Here is a 26,538-nt window from a genome sequence, read left to right on the forward strand (position 1 = left end):
TTGTGGAACCTGTAAAGAAATTACGCGTCATTCCCCGCACACACTCATAAAGGAAGACCTACCAGGATTGGACTTGCTTTAATTGAGATGACGACACTAAAATTACTGGTTTTTATGGCATTGGTAGCGGTAACAGTGACGTCAATGACTAGCCAAAGACACGGGTGTCGTGCATTTGCAAATGAGTGTGGTATGACAAGAAATGGCATGGGCTCCGAAGTAGACGTCATCGAAGACCTGGAAAGACAGGCCGATGGGCGGTTTGCACTGCTTTACAGTGCATTCGGATGAGTTCATTCGAATGTCAGAATTATCTTCATTTCTCTGGATGTCTCATCTAAGTGACTAGTCATTACATCTGTCAAAGCACTCCATCATCTAAAGCTGACTTATTACTCACAAGGTGCCTCCAATTTTCAACCGCATCACCCTAGGCATAACTACGTTCAAAGGGATTTCGATATTTTTCTGCTTTGATGACAGAAAAGTATGCCTACGTGTAAAAGCTGTAAATTTAGGTGCCATTTAAATCTAGCAAGCTATGAGAGAGTGAAACATACAGATTTGGTAATCATGCAACGCCGATGTCTACGGAGAAACATCCAGTTTGTTTTGCCTCAATGTGCTGTCCCTTTGGGTGAAGAATGCCCACTAGAGCAGGTGCTCCGGTATATTTTTCTCAAACAAGTTACCCTAAATATTCCCATCAGAATATACTATTAATACTTGACAAAGTTGTGCAGGTAATCCATTAGTCATTCAACAACACTGTTACTGGAGCTACATTATTTACATTCCTTCTCAGTAAATAAACTTTTTCATTAGCTAAGCAGGGTACTTACGTAGAGTATATTTCGCTAAGTCGATGTGTATATTGTACAGTGCTTGTATATTCAACGCCATCTACTGCTTAGACATGTCAGTGCATATACCTGGCACGAGACAAATACCAAAGTCATCGCACTATTTAGAATACGTTATTCAAGCGTGTGTGCGTGTGTATACACCCCGCGTGGGCATTGGCTCCTCTCTCTCTCTCTCTCTCTCTCTTTTAGTCCTCACAGTCATATTCGTGACCTTTCAGTTGGCTCAGCGTTATCTCGTCTTGAATCTCCGATAGTTTTTCATCCTTCTCCTCCTCCATACCTTCCATTGAAGTTGCCTTATCTTTTAGGAGCCCCTGATAGTGACGAATGTTAGCGCTTAGCGGGCCCGACTCCACTTCGTGGAAGAGTTCATGATGAGCAGCGCTTAAATACTTGCGTTGTTGGCGTTGTAGCATCTCTCGGTAGCATCGGCGATTTACCTAGGTATGAGAAAAAAAAAGCGATACTTCAAGCAATCCCATCAATCATGCATAGCACCTAGATTGGTATTACGCATATAAAAGGTTGTTTAGGTAGATTACGAAGGTTTTTAAGCTCTTCAACGAATGTAAAACCTTAGAGTCTGAGGTTTGATGAAATAAAATGTACTGACCTCAAAAGTCTTATATTTTAACAGCCGTAATGGAATAATGACGATGCGGCTAGGTGAAGCTACACCACAGTTGGAGCGTTGGATGGGGGGCTCAAGTGGTTACATTATTAGTGGCACAGTGTAGTTAGACATATAACAGGCATCACTGATGCTTCAAAGGACTCACTCAAAAAATTTGTCAATATTTGTTTGCTAGAATAAAAAGCGTCGAAAATAAACAGCTGCTGACTTGTCAAAAGCTGACATCACTTCTGTCGTGACAACTACGTTAGGTACTTTGACCTCAAAATTTGCTTCATGAATGAGACCTGCAGTAAAAGAGTCTAAATTGTCCGTTAAATGAAGCTCTTGCAAAAATCCTCTCGAAAGTATCCTTGAATATCTGACATTTATGTTGAAATAATCGTAGAAAGGCAAATAGGCGTTAATGTCGCATTGAAGTGGTAGCAAAAGGCAAGAAAGAACAGTATGGGCAAACCACGGAATATGGATTTAATTAAAAACGAATAACACAAATGGGCTTCCTGTTGAACAACACCGACAAGCTAGTAAAAAGTTCTGTTATACAATTCCAAAAGGTATGCATTTGGAAGCATTCACACTGTGACAAAAGACATCGTACCGTATCGACTGGTCCCAATTCCCTTGAAAAATTCCATGATGGCTCAAGACACCAGAGAGTGTTAAGAATGACCACCTACAGCAAACTGGAGCTGCCAAGCACCAAATTTATTTTTAGTTGTTTGTGGTACTACCCAGACTTTTCCCGTATGCTGTAAATAGCATCCTATGAGAGTGGTATGTATATCCCATTAGTCCACGCTTCCATGTTTTCTGACATCTGCATGATTAACTCGGATTTTACAAAAATCGCCATCTTGGGAACCTACTAGAAGACAGGATCACAATGTGAAAAGTAAAAGGTAATCAAAAACGGGTTTAAATCTCCCACTCCAAGGTGTCCTAGATGGACAGCCTATGGAAGAAATTAAACAAGGGCGGCTCTCTCCCTGTAACAAGGGAACACACCACATGGCACTATTGTCACAATTCTCTGCTCACAGTAACTAGAACTGCGTGGAAATATCAGATGATACGGTCTCACAGTGTTATGTGTGAAAGTCCAGAGTTCAAATGGCATTTGCTAAGCCTATTAAGCCTCCCCTTCCTCCTACCCTGTGACACGACGGAAATTTGAAGAGCTCTGTGAGTGTTTCACTGTGAGATTACACAATCCTGAAACCAAATCCTTCAAGACCATCCTTGACAAAATCACATTTCATATGCTATTTCATCTCCTGTCTGTCCTTTACTTACGATTACATTACCCGAGATCTCTGAGAGCGCAGTGCGTAGCAATGTTTTAAAAGTCTTAAAGTTGACGCCCGTAAAACATTGGGATGGAGAAAAAAATCCCCTTTCTCGAACTAATAACCAAGCTAATAAACAGACATTGAAATCAACAAAAGTAAACATTCGACGCCAACTTAAATCAAAATGGGAGAGACTTAAGCCCATGTTCTGTTGAATTTCGACAGTCAACCATCAGCAAATGTCACTCAAGACTTGACAATTTTGAATACTACTTCACAACAAGTTTGAAACAAAAGTAGGAGGAGTATTTAGACATACACTTTATGCTTATTTCATATCGCTACTTTTATACCACTATTGGAAATTTGATAATAAAACAATTGTTTCTCATCCCTAGGATCAGTAATTAACCCTACTTTAATGCCGCCTTTGTTCTACAATTCACGACAAGGCACTTCCCTGTGTGGCATAATCTGCAACTGCATTAATGGCCACTTGCAATCTAGTCGTCAGGGCAACCCCGGAGAAACGAGACCCCGGATTATCATTAACTAAATTTATCACCTAATGGTAACCTCTGCTTTGTTTTAATATCAAGTATAGCCTTCATAAGCATTGTACTAGGCTTGAAAGTAAGTTTAGCACAGCCCTCATTTTTATCCAGCAATATTCATCTAGTTGACAAGCGTCCTCACCTATTGCGATGAAAAGGGAAATTAAGACCTGCAGTTCATTCAGTCAATGTTAAAGATGTAAAAAATCATTCACTCCTGTATGATCCACTGAAGGATTTTTTTTGGGCCTGTTTCCTTGCCAAAAAGCAGCGGATCACATCCTCACCGCGGTGCTAGAAATGGTAGGTCTTGCGTAGACCTACGCATATTTAATCCACGTATGTTCAAACTATTTTCTGGAAGATTTTACACACTGAGGTTAAGTGGGTGGGTATGTGATGGACAAAATTTGAAAAATGATTTTTGGGTACTTTAACCTAAAACAACCCCTAAACATGTTTGTCTGACCTTATTAATTGGTAGAAAGTAGAGGGAAATCTTGTTAATTTTGAAATTACTCCGTAAAGAACAGCAAGTTGAAGCCAGTCAAGGTAGATTTTTCCTCAATATTTGGAAATTGAAAGCACTTTGTGTCCTTCAGTCAACCACAAAATCAACATTTCTCGTTTCAATCGGTGCGGTTGGCAGATTGTAAAATCAGTGGTAAGGAAGCTAAATTGAATAAATGTCTCGTGACAAAGTTTAGTAAACCACCCATTTCTCCTTACTTCCATCCGGACAGTCATTTAAGTAATAACAGGAATGTATCACCTTTCAATATCACATAAAGTTTTCCATAAAAATAGTGAAATGTAGGAAAAAAAGGGGAGGGAGAATTATTCTTGCTGGTTTTATGACTAACATCCCTGAAAATCTAGCAGATTCTGATTAATGTGAACAAAATACACAACAAATCTCCTGCGCAATCATTCAATTTGCAAAAGATTTGAAAAAAAGTGTACATGAAATTCAAATCACTAGAAGTTTACTATTTCCCTAATTAACAAGGTGGATTCAATGGTATTCTTGTATTCTTCAATGATTAATAAACAAAATTCTTAGTAGCATAATGCATTACATAACATGGAACAGTCGTACCACACTTTGGCAACTGACCTGGGGGAAATATAATTTCGCTGCTAGTCAAATGGTCTGGTTATTATAAAAACTGTTTTGGGATATCTAAAATACGCTTTCATAATGTCTATTAAATAACGTTGGTTGAACATTTTATTACCTCGTGGTGAATAACGCACTTATTGATAATCTCCACACCTAGGATGGAAAAATTACCTGCTACAATGAAATTATTGCCAGCCAGGCTTCATAAAAAACAAGCAACACTCCAGTTAGTGGGGAAAGAAGATTAACTCTTGCTAATTGAAGAGGAGGGCATAAGTATGATCACCAAAATTGGGGTTCCTGCATATTTTTGACTGTGAATAGTTTAAACAGTAAAATAATTATTTCATGAGGTCATCTAATTGGATTCAAAGCTAAGGTTTAAGCTGATCGGTGTGATCTATGGCTGCTTCACATGATTTGGAGCTAGCTGGTGTTCACTGCAGTTCGATCTCTTTGTCATTAAAAATAAATTACAATGGGAAAACAAGTAGAGGTTTCGATTCACCTCAGGAATGAGAAAATTGTAGACGAGTTCAGCGGCCTCTTCTTCATGTGTCAGGCGTTGCTCTGCACACCAAACTTCGTCAGGCCACAGTTTAGCTATTTTTTCAAATTCCTTGGAGGCTTTCAATTCGGCGGACGTCTCCATGGCGGTAGCAATGAGAGCTGAAAAGTAGCCATCGACTGTGTCCTGGTGAACTTTAACGACCTTCAAAAGGACAATTTGAAATGAATGATTGCCAGGCGGGAGGGATCAGGCATAGAGAACACTATGATTTAAGCGAAGTGACATATTTCCAATCGTAATTAGTATTCTAAAGTGTTTTTAGGAGCGTAAAATAATCATTTACCTCAATAAGATTTGTGGTAAAATCACATAATAATGCAGAGAGAACAATCAACTTTGTCTGGAAAATTCATTTTAAGCAGCCGGCGAATTGCGCTTTCGCTACTTCACCACTTGGATTTAATATCGTTATCATGTATGTTGATTGGGCTTGTTTAGATCAGCTACTTTATGTAGCATTGAATTTGAAAATACCTGTCGAAAGAACTCGTCGTGCTCTCGTCTGCGCCGCTCCTCCCACTGTCGCCTGCTGCTTTCTTCGATCTCACGCATTCGTCGTTCGTTGCGCGCGCGTTGGACGTATTCGTGGAGGCGCTGGTCCACTAAGAGCCGATCCAATTCCTTGCTTAGAAGATCTAACGTCGCTCCCAGCACCGTGGAATCCAGGCGTTCCAAAATTTCGTGCGATAGGTTGTTCTGTATATGGAATCAAGAATGGAACTTTAAATGGCACTAGAGGAGAAGGAGGTCTGTTACAATTGCGTATACCAATACACAGAACTTTGGAGTTGTCCTTGACTCGGCTTCTGCGCCCTCTTCACTAATACTTCAAGTAATTATGTGAGAGTGGGCTAGTTTTTCGCCACTGAAAATGTACAACAATGGAGCTACATCACCAGCTTATAACGGAAGTCTTAGGAGAATACCGCTTAGTTTTAGCAGTACTGAATGCAAATTTTGCAGCATGATCGCTAATGAAGCAAAGTCAAAATTAATGGAGTCAAAACCACCAAAAAAAAAACGTTTACAGCATGGACATAAAAGAATTCTACAGTTGTCTAAATAAATGAACTGGAAGTCTGTAGGAGGAAAAAGGTAGAGGCAGTCGGAATAAGACTTCAAGAAACTGTTCATAGAGCGTATTTAAAAAAACTACAATGAGAAGTGTTTTACACAACGTGGTCAACCTTGAAGCACTGACTTTGGAATAAATGTATAATTGGTAAAAGGTGGATACGATAAATATAATCCATTAAAGTTGGTGAAAAGGAAAAAATTCCCGTACAATTGCGTTATCAATTTCAGCTCGCTCGAATAGTGTTCTGGAAACTGATGGAAAAAAGAGTAGTGGTTGATAGTGCGAAGGACAATTAACGAGACAAGACATTGACCGCGTAATGAAATCGTATTTTTGCCATGGGAGCTTTTAAAATCACCCCCCAGTCGGTCCCCACGCTTATGACATTAAAGGGGCCTTATTTAGCGTTGGCAATAATTGTTTACGGATTTATCAACGTATAATACTAGTAAGCTGCTTCAGTAGAGAAAAAAATATTTCGAAATCGGTCACGAGTAATAACTTGACCTGGTTCATTTGCTGAACGCTGGAATATCCACCGCTTATTGAGAGTAAAGAAGCAATAAAGGAGCCTTGCTCTACCTACGTATTTTTTGTATTAAGTATTTCACACCATTTATGTTAACCGATTTGCCTCTTCAAGAATGAATAAATATCACATTTGTAATCGGGAATCTGTTTCCCATATGGCACAATAATTGAACAATCAACTGGTAATTTTCCAGTTTTTTTTTTACTTTCCGGGGTGTATCTAGAATGACTTGAATCTTATTACTCACCTCATGCTGTAAATATTCATAACGCGTCTGATTGGTGCGGATGGTCAGCATTTGTCGGCGCTTTTCGGCGCGCTCCTCCTTCGTTAGCGCGTGCGTCGAACGCAACTCGTTGATGAGTAATTGACGCTTCTTCCTCGACTCGTACATCATTGTTTGCAGCGCGCGACCTCGAATGAGTCTTTGTAAATGTATTACAGCAACCTCCCCTGCATCCCGTACCCTCTGTGAATTAAGAAAAAAAAAAAAAACAGGTCTTTGTTACAGAGCGTAACATTTTCCGCAATCTCCTGCTCTGCCACTTACATTGATCTCAGGCACCGATGGAGTTGAAGGACGCGGAACGGGTTTCTCAATTTCGAATAGAAAACGCAACGGTTTGGGTGGAGTGATATTTTTCGCGCCCAAAGAATCCATGTACTAAACATATGTTTCAAAAATGTAAAGGTTTTGCTACTTTAATACAAGTTAGTAAAATGAATTATTCCCATCGAAATACTTTGTGCAAGGACTCAAGCTGTGCCTGCCATCGGAATTGCCGTTTAAGATGGCCATCCTTAGTGTAAGGGGTAGATTTTTTCACAACGATCTTGGCGTCTACCACACTTTCTGGGATGAATTTCTCCAGTTCAGAAAGACCTATATTCAAGGAGACACAATGATAAATCATTCATTAGTTCATCATTCGTACTGACTGATATTCATTCCAAATATGTAGGTAATAGGTGTAGCATATTAAGCAATACAAAATCGTTAGTGACTGAAATGAAGTGAAGTTTTTTTTTTTAAAAATTTACGCCCCAAGCTCCTTGGAGGTCTTTGGTTCTTGGAAAGTGCAAAAATTCGCAAATGAGAATTTAATGTTGCTGGTTTTGCCTACTAAAAATAATTGGGTCTGTAGATCGTCACGTATGAGCTATTATTCCAAAATAAATACAACTTTAAAATCCCTATAAACTGTACCATAAGGAACTGTCTTCCTGTCTTACAGTGATCGTCGCGAGCAGAAGGCGTATCATAGGCAAAAACTTACCTTTTCAGGTGTGATTAGTAATGGAACAAATTTAGCCTTCAAAAAGTAATCAAGTATTCAAGTATTAGTATTAAAGAACGTCTCTAATGCGTTTAGATGGTTCGGAGCGCATAAGTACAATCGCAATTGCGGTAAATATGAGAGAATTACTGGAAGGGATCCATGAGAAATCAAAGAGGAGTTTAGGGTTTTTCTCCGAACTGCTCACGTTATGAACAAAAGAAGCCTTAAGTTAGTTCAAGTCCAAATCTAACGCGAACTAGGTAACCGCTGACAAGGAATTATAAGCATAAGCACCTAGACATATCTATTCCAACATGACATATTATCAGAAATAAGGCAATAAGTAATGAAAGTGATGAGGTGAGAGATGCGAGTACACCAATAATAGGTATTTCATTAAAATGTGAGTTACACAATGAAGAAACCAAGTAAGATGCTCTTATGCATACGAAGGATGGTTTAATCATAAGTTGAGCTATAAATAAAAACGTGTTTTTAGGATGCGAAGTACTATGGTCTTTACTACAGTTGAACATCGAAAGGAATCCATTGTAGACCGTACATTTAAATGCTGATTCCAATATTACTGGACCCCTCAATGCTCACCTGCATAGGTGTCGAGAAATTTGCTGTGTACCTTAAAGCGTTCAGCCCCACGGTCGTGAAAAACACCGAGTCGCGTGAGAGGAGCAAAGGCCTGCGAGCCAGGCTGCGAATATTGCTCGATTTTGTCCGGTTTCGGTGGTTTATTCTTTCGCTCCATGACGCAGAGCATCTTTCTAATCGCTGCATCACCATTAACCAGTTAATAGTAAGGACTCCACGCAATTGTCAATCCATTAACATTATTACTAGTAATTCCTTATAAGAAGATGCAGGAAATTGCACTCATTCACCTGATGCATATTCGGTGCGAATTTTCTCAATAATCTCAGACTTCTCCTTTTGTCGACGGTTCCAACGTCGGTCAACTCGCCTTGCATTCATTACCTGACGATTTTCCTCCCGAATACGGAGCAACTGAGCTATTACTTGCAGACGAATCTCCTGTAATCTGGGAGTTCATAGAGGAATGACTATTTTATTTATTTGTCATCCACAGAATTGCAAATATTATGAGCGCTAAACACAAAGCATACCTTACTCAACTGTAAAGCTTAAAATCTATGCAAGTTATTTACAAATAAGGAAACATTTCCGATCTGGTTGCATTTATCTATCGTTACATTGTTGGGAAATGGAAAATGTGATGGGTTGCACAACAAAAGTTGACTGTAAGTAAGGATTAAAGAAAAAGGCAAACCTACGAGAAAAGATAACAAAGATAAATCGAGAATAAATAGTAGCTTGACAAACGAAAAATATGCTAAAAGATTTCTGTGTATTTAGAAAGGTAACACTAATGGTACTAACTGGATGATTTCCTTAAACCAAGAGGAAGCTTCGCCCATGAGATCTCAAAGGTGTAATTAGATTCCAAAAACGGAACTCCTAATAATATCAATGCATGCAAAATCCCAACACTACGATAATTCACAAATGCTGACTTGCATTCAGTAGAAAAAATTATCACTGAAATGATACGCTAGTTATTGTGATAAAATGATAGAGGTGTTCGAAATCATAATTAAGTTCGCACCACATGCTGTCTATTTCAACTGCCTTTTTCGTCCATACAGGCGGATAGTTCAATTCTACTCAATGATTCAAAAGATTTTTTCAAAATTAATTCACATGTATGAATCACTGTTCCCAGCACGGAATATTCATCATAGTTTGGTGCCATTCATTTCCTGCTGTCGAATCAACCGCAAAAGAGGATGAAATTTGGTTCAGTGAATAGTGTAACAAAATAACAGAACCCACATTAAAACGTGTAGTTTATAGAAACCCAACTCGCCACATCTCGAAACGATAGCATAAATTACAGCTTAGAACCAGAGGTAGACAATAGTAAATTGTCGCAAATGTATTAATAAAATGTTAAGTAGATAAAAGAATAAATTACGTCTCAATTTCACGTGCCCTGTAGCGCCATTCATCCAGCTCCAGTTTGCTCCTCAAACGGGTTCGATAAGCTGAAAGGAGGTTGTCCATCTGGGCCTCCACAAGGCGCCTCTCTTGGGCGCGTTCGATTAGTTCTACCACATTTTGACTAACCGGCAGCCCACTGCCAAAATCCAGATGCGCCAAAAGCAAAACTTTTGGATTTTGGCCAGGAGGAATGACGTATTCTGGTGAATAGGGATCCGTCTGTGCCTCTGAATCGCGGTACTGCGTTTGTATGCCACAATCACGTCTTTCGCCGTTAAGGCAGTGCGAATAATTGAATGCGTTCAATTGGCAAGTTGCACTCTCCAGAGCGGCCTTTAGGTAAAATTCCTTCATATTCTGCAAAAATGTTTCTAGATTGTCATTTAGAAATAACATTGTTCACAACTTGTATTAGTTATTGTTAAAAGACAGTAAGTCAATTTCATTGTTCTGTACATCTAATCAGTCAAAGCAATAATAATGTGGAAATTAAGCCGTAATTTGTAGTTTACAAAATATATGTACTCCTATAGCACAAGACAAAACCTAACAAATTTAGTACAAATTATTCCTAAATATCTAGTGACCAAATAAACTAATAAAAGATATTTAAAGGGGTGGAATATTCATACGGTCGGCCCCACTTCCAGTTTCGGTAAGCCACAATATTTCACATGATAACCTCCGAGTGCGGAATAGTGTGTAAGGAATTTGAGTCTAAAGTAATTGTTGTATACTCAAATTACTTCAAATCATGAACCGCTGTTCGCTCTGCAGCATCGAAGCTGACACCGACATTGTCAGCAGGCGAGTATCGGGGTAATTTCACGCCCTTAAAAGACCTCTGAGATTCCTTTTTGCTTAAAGCTCTGTGAAAAATCGGTCTTTTGATATGTTCCCGGGGCGATACAATGATCCCCAGTTTAGCTCGCTCATGGTCCACAGCAGAAGAAAAGCTGGTAGATGGGCCTAAACTTTGCATTACATATTTGTGGACTTACCATAAGTTGAGCTACCTGGTCCTTTTACCTTACTTTGCTCTGTGAACATTCGCACCTTTGTACTCATGATCTCACAGTGAACTGTTGCTACAAGACACTGGAAAATTGAAAATTCCAAGGTCATCATTTTTACAACGTCAATTAATTAGTACAATGGCGGCTACATTGCAGTAACTTATTGTTGTTTGTGCTATTCTACTTTGCCTACTGAAAAAAATTTAAATAATGAACATTCAAATTATATAGCCTTTTCTATCTAAAAAATGGGTGTACTCGTTCCAAATCACGGTAACCCATATGTTTTAAACACAAGTACCTTGTCCTTCTGTTTTTTTCTTAATTTCAAACGCACGAACACTTTCGCCAATGAGATTTTGAGGTTAGTGTATCACTGAATTTCAGGAACAGACTATAGAAATTTGCCAAACCTGTGCGATTTCTAGCAGCATCCTTCAATCCCATTACCAAATTTTTTCTTCCAAGAACACTGCGTGCAATCAAAAGCAACATTAAGATGACCATGAAAAAAAAACACCGAGTAATGCCAAGTTTTCGCAGTTTTTTGGTAAGATTACCACTTTGCCTCCTCATGGTTGCTGTGCTTTAAATTTGACTGGGCAACGTCTAGAAATGTGTAATCCGGAACATCTGGTTCATTCTTTCCTTTCGTTAAAATCGCTGGAGTCACCTCATCGTACACGCTCATCCGTGTAGCTTCTTTTTTGGATTTGTCATCCTGTCGAACCGGACGTTCTTCACAGGTTATTAAATTAACAAGACTTGTTTGCAGTTCTTCGTAGAATTTAACCTCTTCTTCCTCCTCCTTAGCAGACTTGATTTGGTAAATGTTTCCTGTGCGAAGCGCGGCGCTTTTCCTCTTCCGCCAGCTTGGTCGGCTGTCGTGACGTCGTTTGCAGCGCCGTCGTGCAAAGCATGCCTTTAAGAGGCGAAGAGAATCTTATATTAAGAATGGTAAAGCAGTATTCTACACATGCATTAAATAGACATTTCTAGCTATTCAAATTAAAACACACCTAAAAGTTTCCTGCACACATGGAATGCTACAAATTGGCCGCAAAAAATTGAAGTTTCGAGATAAACTTATGGACAAACGGTTTTGCTCAACTGCCAGTTACTTACGACTTTTTGGCAGTCAGCAAATTCTATTCTTTCAGCTCGTAAAAACCGAATGTTAAATGCTTGGAAGGGAGCTGGATTTTAGTACTGAATTCCTCTAAGTTCAACAGTGTGTGTCGAGCTGATACCGATTTGTAAAAATGACTACTTTCTGCAGTATTACTTGATACTAGGTGTGTAACGCATACACATTCTTTATCATTTGTGTATATTTAAATCACTTCGGATCCGAATATGGTATTGACGGAATCATTAAGAATTAAAGTGTTTTAATTACTATCTTCATCAGTTCTCTACCACCTGAGTAACGCGGAAACAGGCAAGGTAGGCTTTTTTGAACCGCAATTTTTTCCTAATTTCCCTTATAGCCACAAAATCAAATATTCAAAAAGTGGCCTAAAATTGTTCCAAAAAATGTTGTCTGAAGTAAATAAGTTCATTGTTTTTATATAAATAACAACACACTGTTAAAATGAGCATTTTATCTCCAGAATTTCTAAAAAAATATTCAAAATACCAGAAATTTCATAACCTATAGCTACACAACTGAATAGCTGATTTTGGGTAAAATACTGCCTTGTATACACATTTGGATGGTTAAATGCTATCAGATGGTTGAGGCTAAGAGACCGACCCTATGATAGAGGTCTCTCAGGTGTTGGTTGATCCATTTCAGCAACCGGTTGACAATTGTTTTTCGCCGGGATGCATATATTGTTCTTCGGCTGCCAATACCGAGTATGAAGGTGACCACTGCACCCATCATTGCTAGAGCTAAAGCGACCAGGATCATCGAGACAATTTCCTCAATAGAGAAGGTCAGATGAGTTATTTCCTGGAAGAGATTAAAAGGTTTTCTTATTGGTAAGAAAGCACTATTCAGTTGATTTGCATTAGTTGATTAAATAGCATAAAATTGGGCTTCAACAAACCTTAAAAAGACTCTCCGCTGTCTCTTGCTCTCGCAGTTTGAGAGGATCAGGCGCCAGATGCTGTAGTACTTCCTTCTCAGTGAGGGTGATATCTATCTGATCATCATCAAAATTCGCTTCATTTTTTGCAAGTCCTTGTAACACCGAGGGGACCAAGTTGACCGCTTTATGAGCCAGACGCTAAAATTACGCAAATTTGGTATGTGAATGTTCAACTCACTTTTTCTGTCGATCAGTTTGCTATGCATCTGGTTAGAAAAATGTGTTTTACCATCCCTTCTATTCAGCGTTGTCCCACTTACTTCCCTGCAAAAGTTGTTAGGTCTATAGAAACAGCCCACCTATGACCTTTCAAGCGGCTCGATCTCACGGAGACAACTAGCGTGGTTAGTGATGCTTCAGCCCTGGCGAAAAATTGAAATGCTCCTGTCATTTCGCCCACAGCTGTTTCTATATCCTTTGAAAATTCTCTCAACTGTTTACCTTCCAAGTGATACGGAGTGGACAAACCATGACATTATTAGGTGAGGTGAATCGAATATTGGCGGAAGATTACCTCACTGCTCAAGCCTCTATACTCCCATTTAGATAAGCACCCAGTAGTCTTTTGACTGGCATATCTCCTTGTAAGGTTAACTTCTAGTTCAACTCAAATAAAATAAATCAGAAAGCCAAATTCTATAGGCGGTAATGTAAACACTGTGGCACAACAGAGTAGACGTTGATGTGAGAATTAACGACGCCTACTTCACGTTCTCTGTCAAGCTGAGGGTTGGTGCAGTGTATGGAGGATCGGGCAGGCAGATGTTGCGTCGTGTTCCGCACATCTGGACAGGGCAGACACTCTTCCGAGGCTGTGTCCGGATCCGAGAACGTATCTTCGGGGCAGGGCTCACACTACATTAAAAGATTCATTTCCTTAGAGAACTAAGATCCGGTCAAATCGACTCAATCCTGAGAAAAGTGTAGGCTTTGCCATTTCAAAGTTAAGACTGATAAAAAAGAGAAGTTTAAAAATTCCCTTAAGGCTTGTGGTGCGTGAAGTAGCAGTGAGTCTAGTCTAGTACTTTGTTTTTTTTACAGCAATGATTCACAATTCTACTAAAATAGAAATGTAATAGCGACCTTAATTTTGTTCGTAAATAAGGCAGGAAGTTTTGAATAAAAAACAAAGTTAGTTTACTTAAAATGTTAGATGATCTCAGTATTTGCGTAACGAAAACCGAATTCCTCATTTTGACAATAAAAAGAATAGCATAAGCACACAATCCTTATTACTGGTCCACGTCGGACAAAAACGTACTAATTTCGCTTTGGTATCAGCACACGCTTAAGGCATGGTACAAAAAATCCTTTTTGAAAGATTGGATTATATTTAATGAACTAACTCTTCCTTCGGTAGCCACTATTTGCGGTTTTAACCGCAATACAAGTCATCGTCGTTAAGTGATTCAAATGCATGTCCATCCATAAAGGCAATAGAATTAAAAATTTTCACTTCACCGGTTTCACCGAATTCTGCTGGATATTTTTGAAGATTACCAATTTCATCGAAAAAGCAAAACTTCACGGGTGCTAACTGCATACTATACAATGTTTTACCCCTCGCAATATTTTAACTTTACATCAGAGAGGATTCACGTTGAATTTTTATTTTCTGTAAATCCACACACACGGACTGATTTTCTCTATGATCGCTTCTTTTTCGCTAACCTTGTGTGGAGGTACTTTGCTCAAAAAGTAACCCGGCGAACAGACACGAGAATGCGACCTCGGCTCATTGGCTCCGATGGATTCCACTACGGACTCACGACAGCCTTGGAAAACTGGATAAACATACAACTGAATGAGATCCACTCCCGTCTTCCATTCAGCAACCTTCACTCGACAGGTAGGACTATGACAGAGAAAAAAATATCGAGACAATTATGGTAACGAATTATTAATTTTTTTGGTTTTGGAGGTTATAGCTCAATGCCATGGAGGCGCCATCGTCGCATCTTTCTGGACTTCATAAAAAGTGTGTTATTAACTTTGGGAGAGGATGAAATTCGTTTTAATCCAGGTACTACTACGAGGTTTATTAACTCCTCCGATATGACTTCTCCATTGGTACAATGATGATTAAATGGAATATGCTAATGGTGTTTCTACCTTCTGGAATATTAACAATGAAACAATTCAAACTCATATATTTTAGCCGCACCCGTCAGGAGTAACTTGATCCGTTATATCGTTGCTAATGCTGGGAAGTGCTGAGTTCTCCCCGCCTCCTGCGGTGAATGTGTATGTCTTTTCAAAATACTTTAAATATGACTTGTTTTCGAACATCCGACTAGTCTATGTATTTTAAAAGCTCGAATGAAGCGTAAATTGGCAGTGAGGGAAAAAAAATACGATAATTTACCTCATCAGAAACAGTAATGAATCCTCCTGACACAGTAGGTTACCAAATCTCTGCAAATTTATTCTGTTGAACCACTTTTCTGAAACAAAATTGTCGTCTTGAAACCTGGTCTTTCTGGGTAAAATATTCTCATTGTAATTAGAGATCGCTCCACTATATTACCCATGTTAAGGCTGAGTATCTCGTTTATTGTACAATTTTATGGATAGACCCTTATATGCTTTTAAAGAAATGCGACTCCTTATCCTCACAAATACTTATTAAATGGGAAATGTCCCTTTTTGAAAAACCCACTAATAAATTGCCCAGTCGTTAATAAGCGAAGCATGCTACGCTGAAAGATCCTGGGACGAAATTGTACACATGCGGTTGGTTTGTGTGGAAAACTCAACTATTACATAGCCATACAACTAATTTTGGAACAAAAAATTACTAGTCCAATTATCTTGTAAAATACCTTGTGCGTGTATATTGCCGTTGCATGAAAGAACCAATTCTAGGGGTGGGAAAAAATAAGGTTACGTATTAGACTATCTCTGTTGATGGCGCATTGCACTCGACTAAATTGAAATAGGAACCTACTTTTAGAATCGTAAACTTTCCAGGTTTGAGCATAGAGGAAGATGAAAGTGGAAAAGAGGCATTTTGATGAAAGGATCACCGCCTTACCTGGCCCATTAGTCACTAAATTTAGTGGTAAAATCACAGTTGTCGTTAAAATAAACAGACATCAGCCATACTATCGCATCTCAATTCCTAATAATACATCAAAGTAATTTCATCGCTAACTCATTTTCCTCCTCTTTTTTATTTTCTAAAAGAAATTAGCTTAAAAGATTCTTATACAAGAAGAAATACCTAAAGATATACCAGATTTTGAAATGTTTTATGCCAGTGTAAATGCCTTACATTGAGCATTTGCATCTATTGTCTGCGGAATGGACATCCTGGGATCGCAAGGCACAGGCTTTTTCCCTAAAATTAAAAATCTACACGTATGCTGGAGTTGGATTCATTAAAGCTGGAATGAAAACCTATTCTGAAGCACACATTCTTCCGGGGCAAATGTTTTAATGGCTTTCGCGACCAGACATAAATATTTACGACAATGTGCTAAAGAGATGCCAATTTAGGCAATTGAAGAGAACAATGATACGAATGACTTGAGGCTGCCAGAACGTAAAAGTTGGTCACATTCTGATACTAGTGTAGTGATGAGCATTCTATTAACTGTGCAACCACTTCAGTCCCTCTAATTTTTACTTCTGTTCTACGTCATGACATCGGGATTAAGTGTTCCCTCAGCTCTTCTAAGAGTTTGGAATATATGCTCTTCCCCGTTGATTTACCAACTAGGTTTTCAGGGGAGACTCGAGGTAGTATACTGGATTGTCCCTTTTGAGGGCAGATGGACCGTAAATCAAGAATAAAGATTTAAAATTCTTAGATTATTTTAAGGAAACGTGCTAACCAATAAGACAAACATATTGCTGAGGATTGCTGTCCGCCTGTGGAGCGACTATGTACGCCTCAGCGCAGACTGATTGACATAGGCGAAAATCGGCAGAATAAAAGAACCTCCTGTGAAGGAAGAAAATGTCTTTTGCTCATATTTCCTATTTGCAACTTTTATTTCCTAAATAATCAGCTAATATGGTGATTTTATCTAATTCTCCTCAAACATTTATTTCAGAAACTAACATATGACTAGCATTAGGGGTGTTGTTTGAAACTTTTCACAAAGTGCAAACGAGGTTTGTACAAAAAACCTGATTCTTTTAATATCAATTACAGACTTATTTACTGGTATTCAGTGCAAATTTGGAAATTGGTGGTTTGATAAATGTGAGCCACTGTCGAGGGAACAAATGGTATTTGATAATAATGATGGTTGGAATTATAGTAATGATATTGTTTACCTACTTCGTATCATTTGGAAAGTAAACAGGCATTGAGGGGATTTTCGAAGGATCCACAGATGGAGGTGGATGGAATGATGGAAGCAATGCGGTTTTTCGACAGGGCTGAGATATCATCGACCACGCCAGTTGTGTCCTTGACACTGAGCCGCTTGACAAGTCGTAGACGGGCCAGTTGTAGAACTGATATTTATTCAAGAATAGACCCAGTTACCCATAAATAGTTGGCAGAGCAAAAATGATTAGGATTTACATTTAAAATAATAACGGCCTTGTAAACTTTTGTAGTGTAGTGTCAGCATGAACGGTAGATAGTTTATACAAAAAAAGTAAGGTCAGAAATTATTATTACTTCAGTAACTTGCTAATGGCTACTAGTGTGTGAAGATTTATAAGTTGAAATCGTAGCATTGCAAAGTATATAATATTCCTCTTTATGAAATATTTGTTACCACAGAATAGATAACGTTATTGGGATTGGGTACTAGTTAATGTTACTAAAGTTGTATAGAGTTAGCATTTGAGATTTGTAAATAATTTTTTGAATGCTGTTTTTACGACTGTCCGTAGCCCCAAAGAATGCTTTATTTTGGCACAGAATGTTCTGTAACGTTTTATAGAAATCCGTACTCTTCTTCGGTTCCCTAGACTGGCCAATGCCTAAGCTGGTCAGACGACAGTGGCTTGTCCGCACGTCGTAGCCCCAGCTTACGCACACTCATCGGCAAATAAAGACGTGCATTTAGCGGTCAGTGTCACCCGATTACCCGGGTTGGAAACCCGGCAGAATCCGAGCTGTCACACACATAGATACCAGTTCGCAACATCTACAGTGTTTGTGCTAATAAATGCAGATCGTGTTCAACAAAACATTAACACGGTTCTTAAAAGTGTTTTCTTTCCAAAACAGTTGTCACGGCCGAGATCCAGATTTTAATTAACTATGACTTTTACAAGTCTATTCTTTCGCAGGTGAAAGATAATAGAGCTGGCCTCATTAAGTAGAAGCCCGTTATCGAAGTGGCGAAATTTTATTCTTGTATTATGTTAAAACAGTTAACTGGGATTTGGATGTTGTATAAGTCTACGCAGACTAATTACTTCATCTTTTTTGGTTCACAGCACAAACACATTCTGTGATTAGTTAAAAGCCTTATTTACCCACTGTCATTATTTGAATTAGGGAGATATTTTATTATTCAGTGCGAAAATAAAAAGTGCAATAGTTGCTAATTTGCTTTCCACTTTTGAACCTATTATGGAAAAGTAGTAAGCATTGTCTAGCGATATCTCAGGTTGTGCATTTCCATTAGCGACTTTCTTGTATCTGCCAAAATCATCTAATGCTTATTTCTGCCTATTTTGTGAGCAGAGAGCGTAAGAATTTAATGAAAATTACGCTGTCTTTTATTTTTACAAGCATGACCCTTACTACCCTCCATGAGGCAAGCATTCATCACAAAACCGCCTCAAGCATTTCTATACTGCTTTATACTCTTAGTAATAAATATGGAGTCTATTATTATCATTCAAATCCAGAATTATGATATCTACGTTTTGTGTTTTCCAATAATTTGCCTGAAAACGTCTGAAGTTTTCAAGTGGCATGAATGACCCTACTCTGACAATGATGTCGAACTTCGCGCTCCGCGTCTCGATAAAAGTGCTAGCAAAAGCCGAAAACTCAGTTGCCTGCACGAAGGCTTCCGACGGTTGCTGCATTTGTGGAAGGCTGTAGGTACCCAAAACTATAAGACGACCATCCTGAAATAATCGGAGGCGTCGATCAAAGGTGCCGGTGTAAAGAGAGAATTCGGGTCCGTCAAGAATGAGAGCGAATGAAGATGACGACTCGTTGAGTAACATTTGGCTCGGGAGAATGTAGACTGAGTGAGCTAACACAGTGTTTAGCCTAACTTCCATAGACAACTAAAAAGAAAGATAAAATAACTCCTTAAAGTCCTGGAAAGTAATTCAAAGCTTGATTTTGAACGAAGATTGTAAAGAAGAGGTTCATAATCTCGAAGTGTAATGAAAAAACCTGCTAAGTTGAAACGTTACTTTGCTGTCTCAGTGTGCTTTCATACCATCAAGTAATAAGGGAAAATAAGCAGCGCGTCGCAACACAGTCCTGAAGCGGAAAGCTAATGATTATTAAGAGCTTTTTTAAGACATGAAGTGGGAAGAAGTGGTTGATTCTTTGGTAGCTAAAAATTTGGAACGTAATGCTTAACAAAAATATGAATGTAGACCATCTCAGCTAGCAGAATAGTCTCCCGTATTCCGATCAGCTCAACCATCAACATAAATTTCTTCCCGTATTTAGATCCACAGTAGGCGATAATTCTTAATATGTGACAGTGTCGCTTTTTGATATAGAAATTCCTGTCTTCAATAAAAACGGGAGAATTGTTATACGAGAGCAAGCATCGACTACACAGAATGGGGTATTCTCTGAACAAATTGTCCATAAAGACGCTCCGCTAACCGTGCAATTGGTATCTCCGCATTTGATGATCATGCGCACAAAGGACATTTCCGCCGAGTTGACAGCCACTTGAAAATCACGCATACGGAGTTGGGGAGTAGACTTTGTCGGTGTGAAAGGCTTCCTCCGGCGGATGGACCACATAAAAGTCAAGCCGCGGAAGGGATAGATGGGCGGTCTTGAGGGTAAGCGACCTAGAAGTTTTGAAGTTAAATGGCTGTTTCGATAGCCATACTGTCAAATTTGTTTAATTTGACTAGGAAAATGACTATGATCTTGGTTAATGAGACACAAATCCTGACAAACAGACTGGTTGGAAGCTTAGAAGATTAAGAAAGCATTACATTAGAAGGAATAATTTAACTATATTAGGCATCTTATTTTCCTACCAAACAACACAGGCAGAAGAGACAAATAATGAAGGTACTTTTAAATTTTTTACTATACACATCACTAAACAGCATACTGGTGTAGGAAATGTAACCAGCAAAATGCGCTCCTTTACCGTGTATTTGTACATAGACTTAATTACATCCAGTGTATGTTTGGTCTAACCCTCTCCAGTGATTCCCTGTTTCCATGTCGTACCTCAGATGGTACCCATTCTTTCGGCTTTTAGCAAATCAGTATAGGTAGAATAGCTTAAATTTTGAGTACAGGTAAGGGCAAATAGAATGAGGTGATGAGTCCAGGCGCAATGTTTTGCTATTTGCTGAAAAAAGGGCACTTTTGGTGACAAAGGTCCTACAAAGTTGCGATGCTCTACAAATCGCGCTAACTATTGAGATTGCATTCATTCCATCAATCTAACTTTTCAGCGGTACTTTTGAGTGATCACTCCCGGTGAGTCTCATTAGATGGGCGGTTTTTTCAAAAAGAAACTTAGTCCTATACCATCATGGCAACGATTTTTTTCCAAAATGACTCAGTTACTACGTGCTCTAGACCCTCTATCAACTTGCACAGGATCCTGGAGAGAGGGAATGGTGAATACCTTGGACTCGAGATGTTTCCGTGGTACTTCTAGTGCAAAACACGGGAGCAAAGTAGACCTGGTGAGGTTTGTCCTGCTTTCTACAATGACAAAGAAAGTTGAACAATAAAGTGGTAGGACTTAACTCTATAAATTGGGCCACGCAATTATGTTGACGTTATAATGCTTTGATGCCTTGTTTAGCTTTGTGTTTGATTACGTGGGCACCTAAGTCGTCACAAATTGTACTTTTGCTCAGCGATGTGGACTCCCGGCCATCCCGGTAGCCTCAGCTGTCCTGTACGTCACTACTACAAACTCTGCCATACTACTATGACTTACTAGACAATTTCGGGGAAGACCCAGGGTGCGAAGCTAATATATCAGGGTGGGAGTCTGGTAAATCACAATTCCCCTACACCTTACTGGCTGCTCTTCCATGATGTCTGATCCTGATGCCACATAACGTTGGAAGTCTTTTTTTTGATGAAATATAAGTGCATGTCAAACATTTTCAACTAACCTCCAAAGGGACGTGGAGAGCAGCGAAGAAAGGTAATAGAGTTCTGTATTTTTCTTCCATGCACGTGGATAGGGAAGATTTGTCTCGTAATTTTTGGTGATTACAACGTCAAAGAGGTTTGCCAATTTGCTGCAACTCAGCTAGATATTTATGAAAACATTTTTTTCATGAACAAAACTACCACTTCATAGATATTCATTACAACTAAAATTTTTTTATAATTTTTTGTCAACTTTACGGAATCGCCAGGTCAAGAAATGATAAATCTATCTTAATCCATTAATGTAAATATATGACGCGAATTCTTTTAAGCGATCTGAACAATGGAAGCCACGACCGGTCGAATCCTGCTTGAACACAGTAAGAAAGTTATCTCATTATGACACACATTCTCTGTCATCCGGTAAAACAGGCTTTTACCATTGAGGAGGAGCTTGTAACTTTTGCTAGTACCACAAAAAGACCCCAGAAAGACTAATGCAGGTACATTAGTAACTATGCCAAAACATCGTAAAAGAACAGCATCTATTGTGAATAGCTGAATTCATAAAGACTCAGCAGAAAGGCTGTCAAAACCGAAACCTCAGCTCCCTTTCACAAACAGACTTGAAATTAAAACAGGATAGCCTAATACCGCACTGTTCGGAGTGTCCATAACTGCAAAAGGACATTTCCATGTAAACGTCCAAGGTCATTTTCGAGACTTGGTTCCCAGACTTTCTCCATGACCTTATAAACACAACGAGGTCAAGGTCATTCGAAATGATAAAAAACCATGGGGATGGCGACCATCCTGGATCTCCAACAATGCAATTAGTATATGTCTATGCACATGCCATACCTTCCGTTTGCGTGCATTATTCCGAAGTGTTGTCTTTTGATTACTCGGGTTGAAATCTCGACAGTACCAAAACTCGCACAAATATCGGTGTATTAATGCACTAAACTGAAAGGATATGGCGATAACCCGAATGGGCGTCTAGACAATGTAAAAAAATGGTAGACATTTGAAATGCAGTATGACCTTTCAATATTAGGGAAGTTCTTAAATACAACGCCCGTTGATTATTAAGAACCGGAAGTTCATTTTCAGCTCTCCTAAAAAAACTGCTGCACAGGGTGGATGCAGAAGTGTAATCACAAGGTTGATTTTATAAACAAGATAGACGCAAAACAATTCAGTGGTATTTATTCATTCCCCAACATGATCCCTCAAGCTTTGCTCAACAGATCTAAGTGCCTTCACATTACACCTCCATGCCGGTTAAGAAGGACATTGATTACGCATCTTCGGCCTTCCGTAGGAATAGGGAGATCATATTATCAAACCTTAGATTTGGTGACACTTAAGATTTGTGGAAAGACTAACGTTTGTCAAGCATAAGTGCCACAAAGACTGCCCAAGACTCACGGATGGATGAGTGAATTCAAACCGCAATGTCGGCATCCATTGGAACATATGCAAAAACGGATTTTCCACTGTGTCCCCCATTTCATCTCGCCAAGGTTCGCTTTCTTCCTTCCTACCTTCGTTGTTCGTTTCTGAATTCAGAACTTTTCCATATCCATCCAACACTATTATTGTAAAAAAAATGTGCATTCTTGACTCTCCACTTGCTAAACTTGGCTCAAACAGGGCAGCAGTCGCTGTGGCTGCAAATAATTGAGTTTCATTGCCTGCTGCTATCAGATAGAACTCATATTGGCTTCAATAGATAAGAGGACTCGAGTTTATTTATTAACTTTTTTGATTAGTTTTTGTTTACCTTCACTCCACTTTGTCCAAAACATCACTATTATCAGCTAGTTACTGTACTTATCAATGAATGCTCAGAATTAGCTTACTTTATGGCAAAGATGTTAGTTCGTTCAAAGTAAAAAGCTTCACTTGTTAGAGGTTAATTTTTATGAAATGGGAAATGCGTTACCTATGGAGGTACCGTTCCTGTAGAGGATATTGCGCACAATGTTGACCTCGCAAAGATGCTTTGCACAAAACAATCTTGCCCCACTTAGAAGTGTCTGTTGAAGGTATGGAAGCTGCTGCAGTTCTTCACCTGTAGTCATCTGAATTGGAGAAGGTTTAAGGAACACATTCAAGCAATTTGTGCATTGCTATTTCTAGCGCTGCGGACGTGGACATTTAAAAAGCTTATAGTGTTTTGCATTATACTGTTCGATAAGAGAAACCTGAGTCACTGCTACTTTTCAAAAAAATGTTGCAGAAAAAGCTACTACCTCCTTTGTGAAGAAACCAGACTGATTTTAATGTTATATACTCTCTAACTCAAGTTAGAGTGGATTATAGACTTCGTTTCGCCACTAAATCTTACTGACATACAATTTACTTATTCTGTGGGCTCGATAGGTCCCAAGAGGACAAAGTTCTTCAGATACTTGCCAAAGAACAGCACAAACTTCTACACGATGGCTGATTGTGTGCCTTGAACGAGCACTCAGGTGCTTTTACCCGTGTCTCCCCATCATTTTTAAGTACTCATCCAGCAGTAAACAAAGTTGTCGCCTACATCTACTTTAAAAAGCGGTTTCAGGAATTTCCCTTTATACACTGTGGTTACAGTTGTAACTAAATGTGGCAAGGTTTCTGGACTCATTTCATCCAAATTTCTTAATCTACTCATGGGACTGTGGGAGAACGTTAGCTCCATACTGAGTAAACACTCCAGTAGAGGTACATATCCTTTCTATCGCCCTCAACCTCCTGCCGTTTGCTAAATTTTATAGCCATCTTCACTTCAGCGTGACAACCCTTACTAGCCAGCACGACAAAGAGAACTAGTTACATTGCTGTACAGACACAATTTACTTTCCTTCTTTCTCCACGGTTCCAAGGCAAATTCATTTTGTAAATATGTATTTTGCACACTTTATAACTTTTTACTAAGTCCTTCAGTGATGTGTTTGCCGACAGTGAAGGCAAGAAACATACCCCGTGAATAAATATGCCAGAGTTGTTGTTATGGAGCTCCGGAAGATGCACTCTTCTGTTCAAATTCTCATAGCAGGCTTTCATTTCTCGATCACCCTGCCCAAATACGTGACTACAACCTGAAAAGTTGGTCGAAAGGAAGAATGAATCAGTGTCATCTTAGACATCAGAAACAATGAGAAAAATGTATAAAAAAGGGAAATTGTTAGAGTGAAAAGAATTTAACAGGCCGTTAGTTTTAGTACCAGGTGGAAAGGGATCAAGCCCCGTAGTCTCGAAGGTGATTTCAACGAGATAGGTCTTGTCATGTGGAGCGTTAACCTCCTCGTGGGGAATGTGGATTTCGTGGATTTCGTAAAAGGAGGTGCCTCGCTTAGTCTTCGGATCTGGTGGCTCCTGAAGCACGCAGACGAAGAGCATCTGCAAGACATTTCTTTACGATTAGAATTTTACGCCAAAACTGTTCGTATTGTGGATGGAAAAACTAAAGGGCGGTGGGATGATACAAAAATGTCTTGTATAAATTAGCATGAATAAAAGATTGCGTGTAAGAAATCTATTTGAAAGGGAGTCCTCTAACGGTGATTTCGTTAGTCTAAGTAAGCGCTCATGTGAGTGGCAGAAGTGTAGCTTTGCCTCTTGAAGATATCGCAAAATTTTAAGGGTTGAATTTGTCAAACGAAACTTGAAAGATACTGATGGTTATTTCTGTTGGCAACCATAGAAGTACTTAACGGTTACTTATCTTTAGACTGTACAAAGCTTTGATATCTGCCCAAATTATGTAACAAATGCGATTACTCAGAGGCAAAACAGCATTGCATTTCAAACTATGTGAGACTATAACAACTCTATTGCCATCTCCCTGCATGTTTTGTTTGAAATCTCCTAATTCCTCGAAATCAACGGAGTCTTGACAAAGTTTATTATTATTAACACGAAGTTTCCCTAGTACCTCCCAATCGATTTCGCATAGAGCTTAGTGAACAAGGAGTAACTTATAAAAAAAGTTCCGAGTTTATCTTTCTTAACACTTGTTGGGGGTAGTTAACTACTGAAACTGAACCGAAAACCTACTATCTTCATTGCCAATTAATCAAAAATTTCAAAGACCTAAAACCAGGTATTTTTGCTTCGGAACAAACATGCCGAATGGAAGCAACCACGTGACCAAGTGGTTCCAATAAATCTTACCGATTCACGCGTCCAGTCAATTTTAGGTGGTATTTCTAACGCATACGTGAAACGATCAACCTTCAAGCCAATTTCCTCAACTCGTCTATAAGTTAAAAGCAGTAATATCCAATTAACAGATAGAAGATAAACCAATGATAATACTTTAGAAGCTCTATTAATACATTAACCTTAGTTAAAAGTCACTTAATATGGAGTACCTTGACAGCATTCTGCGCTAGTCAAGAAAATAAATTGCCCAGTATGCCGTTAAATAGCTTACACAGTGTAATTCTAATTCCCAGTTTTTTAACTAGTTGAAATTCTTACAAATCGTACCACTCTGCTAATAATAAACTTGTTGCATTATAACATAAGAACCTAATAATATATGTCCTGCTTTTTACAAAAGCGCAAACAGATAGGATTGTAATATGCATTTATTTTTTTCCATAGGTTCCAAATAACACAAATTCATTGATTCAACCCATTTTATTTTTGTAATTCTTAAAAAGACATCATGTAACTCATACTTTAAGTCAGCGAATTCGTCTTCGGCGATATACCATGTTCTTTTGACTTCGGTACTTCTTGAATAGAAATAGTCAGTTTTGCATGGAATACAATGGTGCCAACATGGAAGTCTCAAACCATTTTGAAATCTTTGTCTGCTCCAATAATGCTCCTGCTTAATGGGGGACGTCAGCAGTGTTGAAAATGATGATTCCCGATACATGGCAGAAACTGATACATATGAGAGTTCCTCTGACAATGGGTATATCTTATGTTGCAATTGCAGACTTTATCTTACTCGACAATGCCCACCTTGTGGCACCGTAAAAAAAGCAAATAGTAGTGAGCGCGTTAACGTATACAAAGTCGCCAGTAACGAGCCCATCTGAATTGCAAATATTAATGCACGAAATTAGGTAACTGTTTAAGACCTTGAATTCATTCAAACAAATAAAGTTTACATTCGGACAAAACCAACTACTCGAAACATTTACCCTTTAAAATTTCCTGCACTTTAACAACTTCCTTGTGGTTTTGCTTGGATGCAAGCACAGTGGA

General features: G+C 38.9%; 1 protein-coding gene across 1 annotated transcript; it reads right to left on the reverse strand. All coding sequences in view use genetic code 11, as the record gives it.

The window, feature by feature from the left end:
• Window positions 1–1,051: 1,051 nt before the first annotated feature.
• EGR_08939 (AMY-1-associating protein) lies at window positions 1,052–26,203 on the reverse strand (the record flags this gene model as incomplete). Its single annotated transcript, XM_024498188.1, has 31 exons — window positions 1,052–1,306; window positions 4,978–5,181; window positions 5,515–5,736; window positions 6,898–7,119; window positions 7,201–7,314; window positions 7,394–7,533; window positions 8,537–8,716; window positions 8,827–8,984; window positions 9,939–10,321; window positions 10,725–10,933; window positions 10,966–11,052; window positions 11,394–11,452; window positions 11,541–11,902; window positions 12,737–12,937; window positions 13,035–13,214; window positions 13,782–13,931; window positions 14,748–14,931; window positions 15,241–15,307; window positions 16,913–17,022; window positions 17,365–17,543; window positions 18,981–19,289; window positions 19,849–20,042; window positions 20,843–20,922; window positions 21,345–21,484; window positions 22,186–22,323; window positions 22,756–22,919; window positions 23,273–23,411; window positions 24,295–24,413; window positions 24,540–24,714; window positions 25,489–25,573; window positions 26,001–26,203. The coding sequence occupies 31 exons, from the start codon at window positions 26,201–26,203 to the stop codon at window positions 1,052–1,054; spliced, it is 5,412 nt and encodes a 1,803-aa protein (XP_024347387.1).
• Between the last annotated feature and the right edge of the window lie 335 nt (window positions 26,204–26,538).

Source organism: Echinococcus granulosus, assembly GCF_000524195.1.
Source record: "Echinococcus granulosus chromosome Unknown EG_S00125, whole genome shotgun sequence".
Taxonomy (NCBI): Eukaryota; Metazoa; Platyhelminthes; class Cestoda; order Cyclophyllidea; family Taeniidae; genus Echinococcus; species Echinococcus granulosus.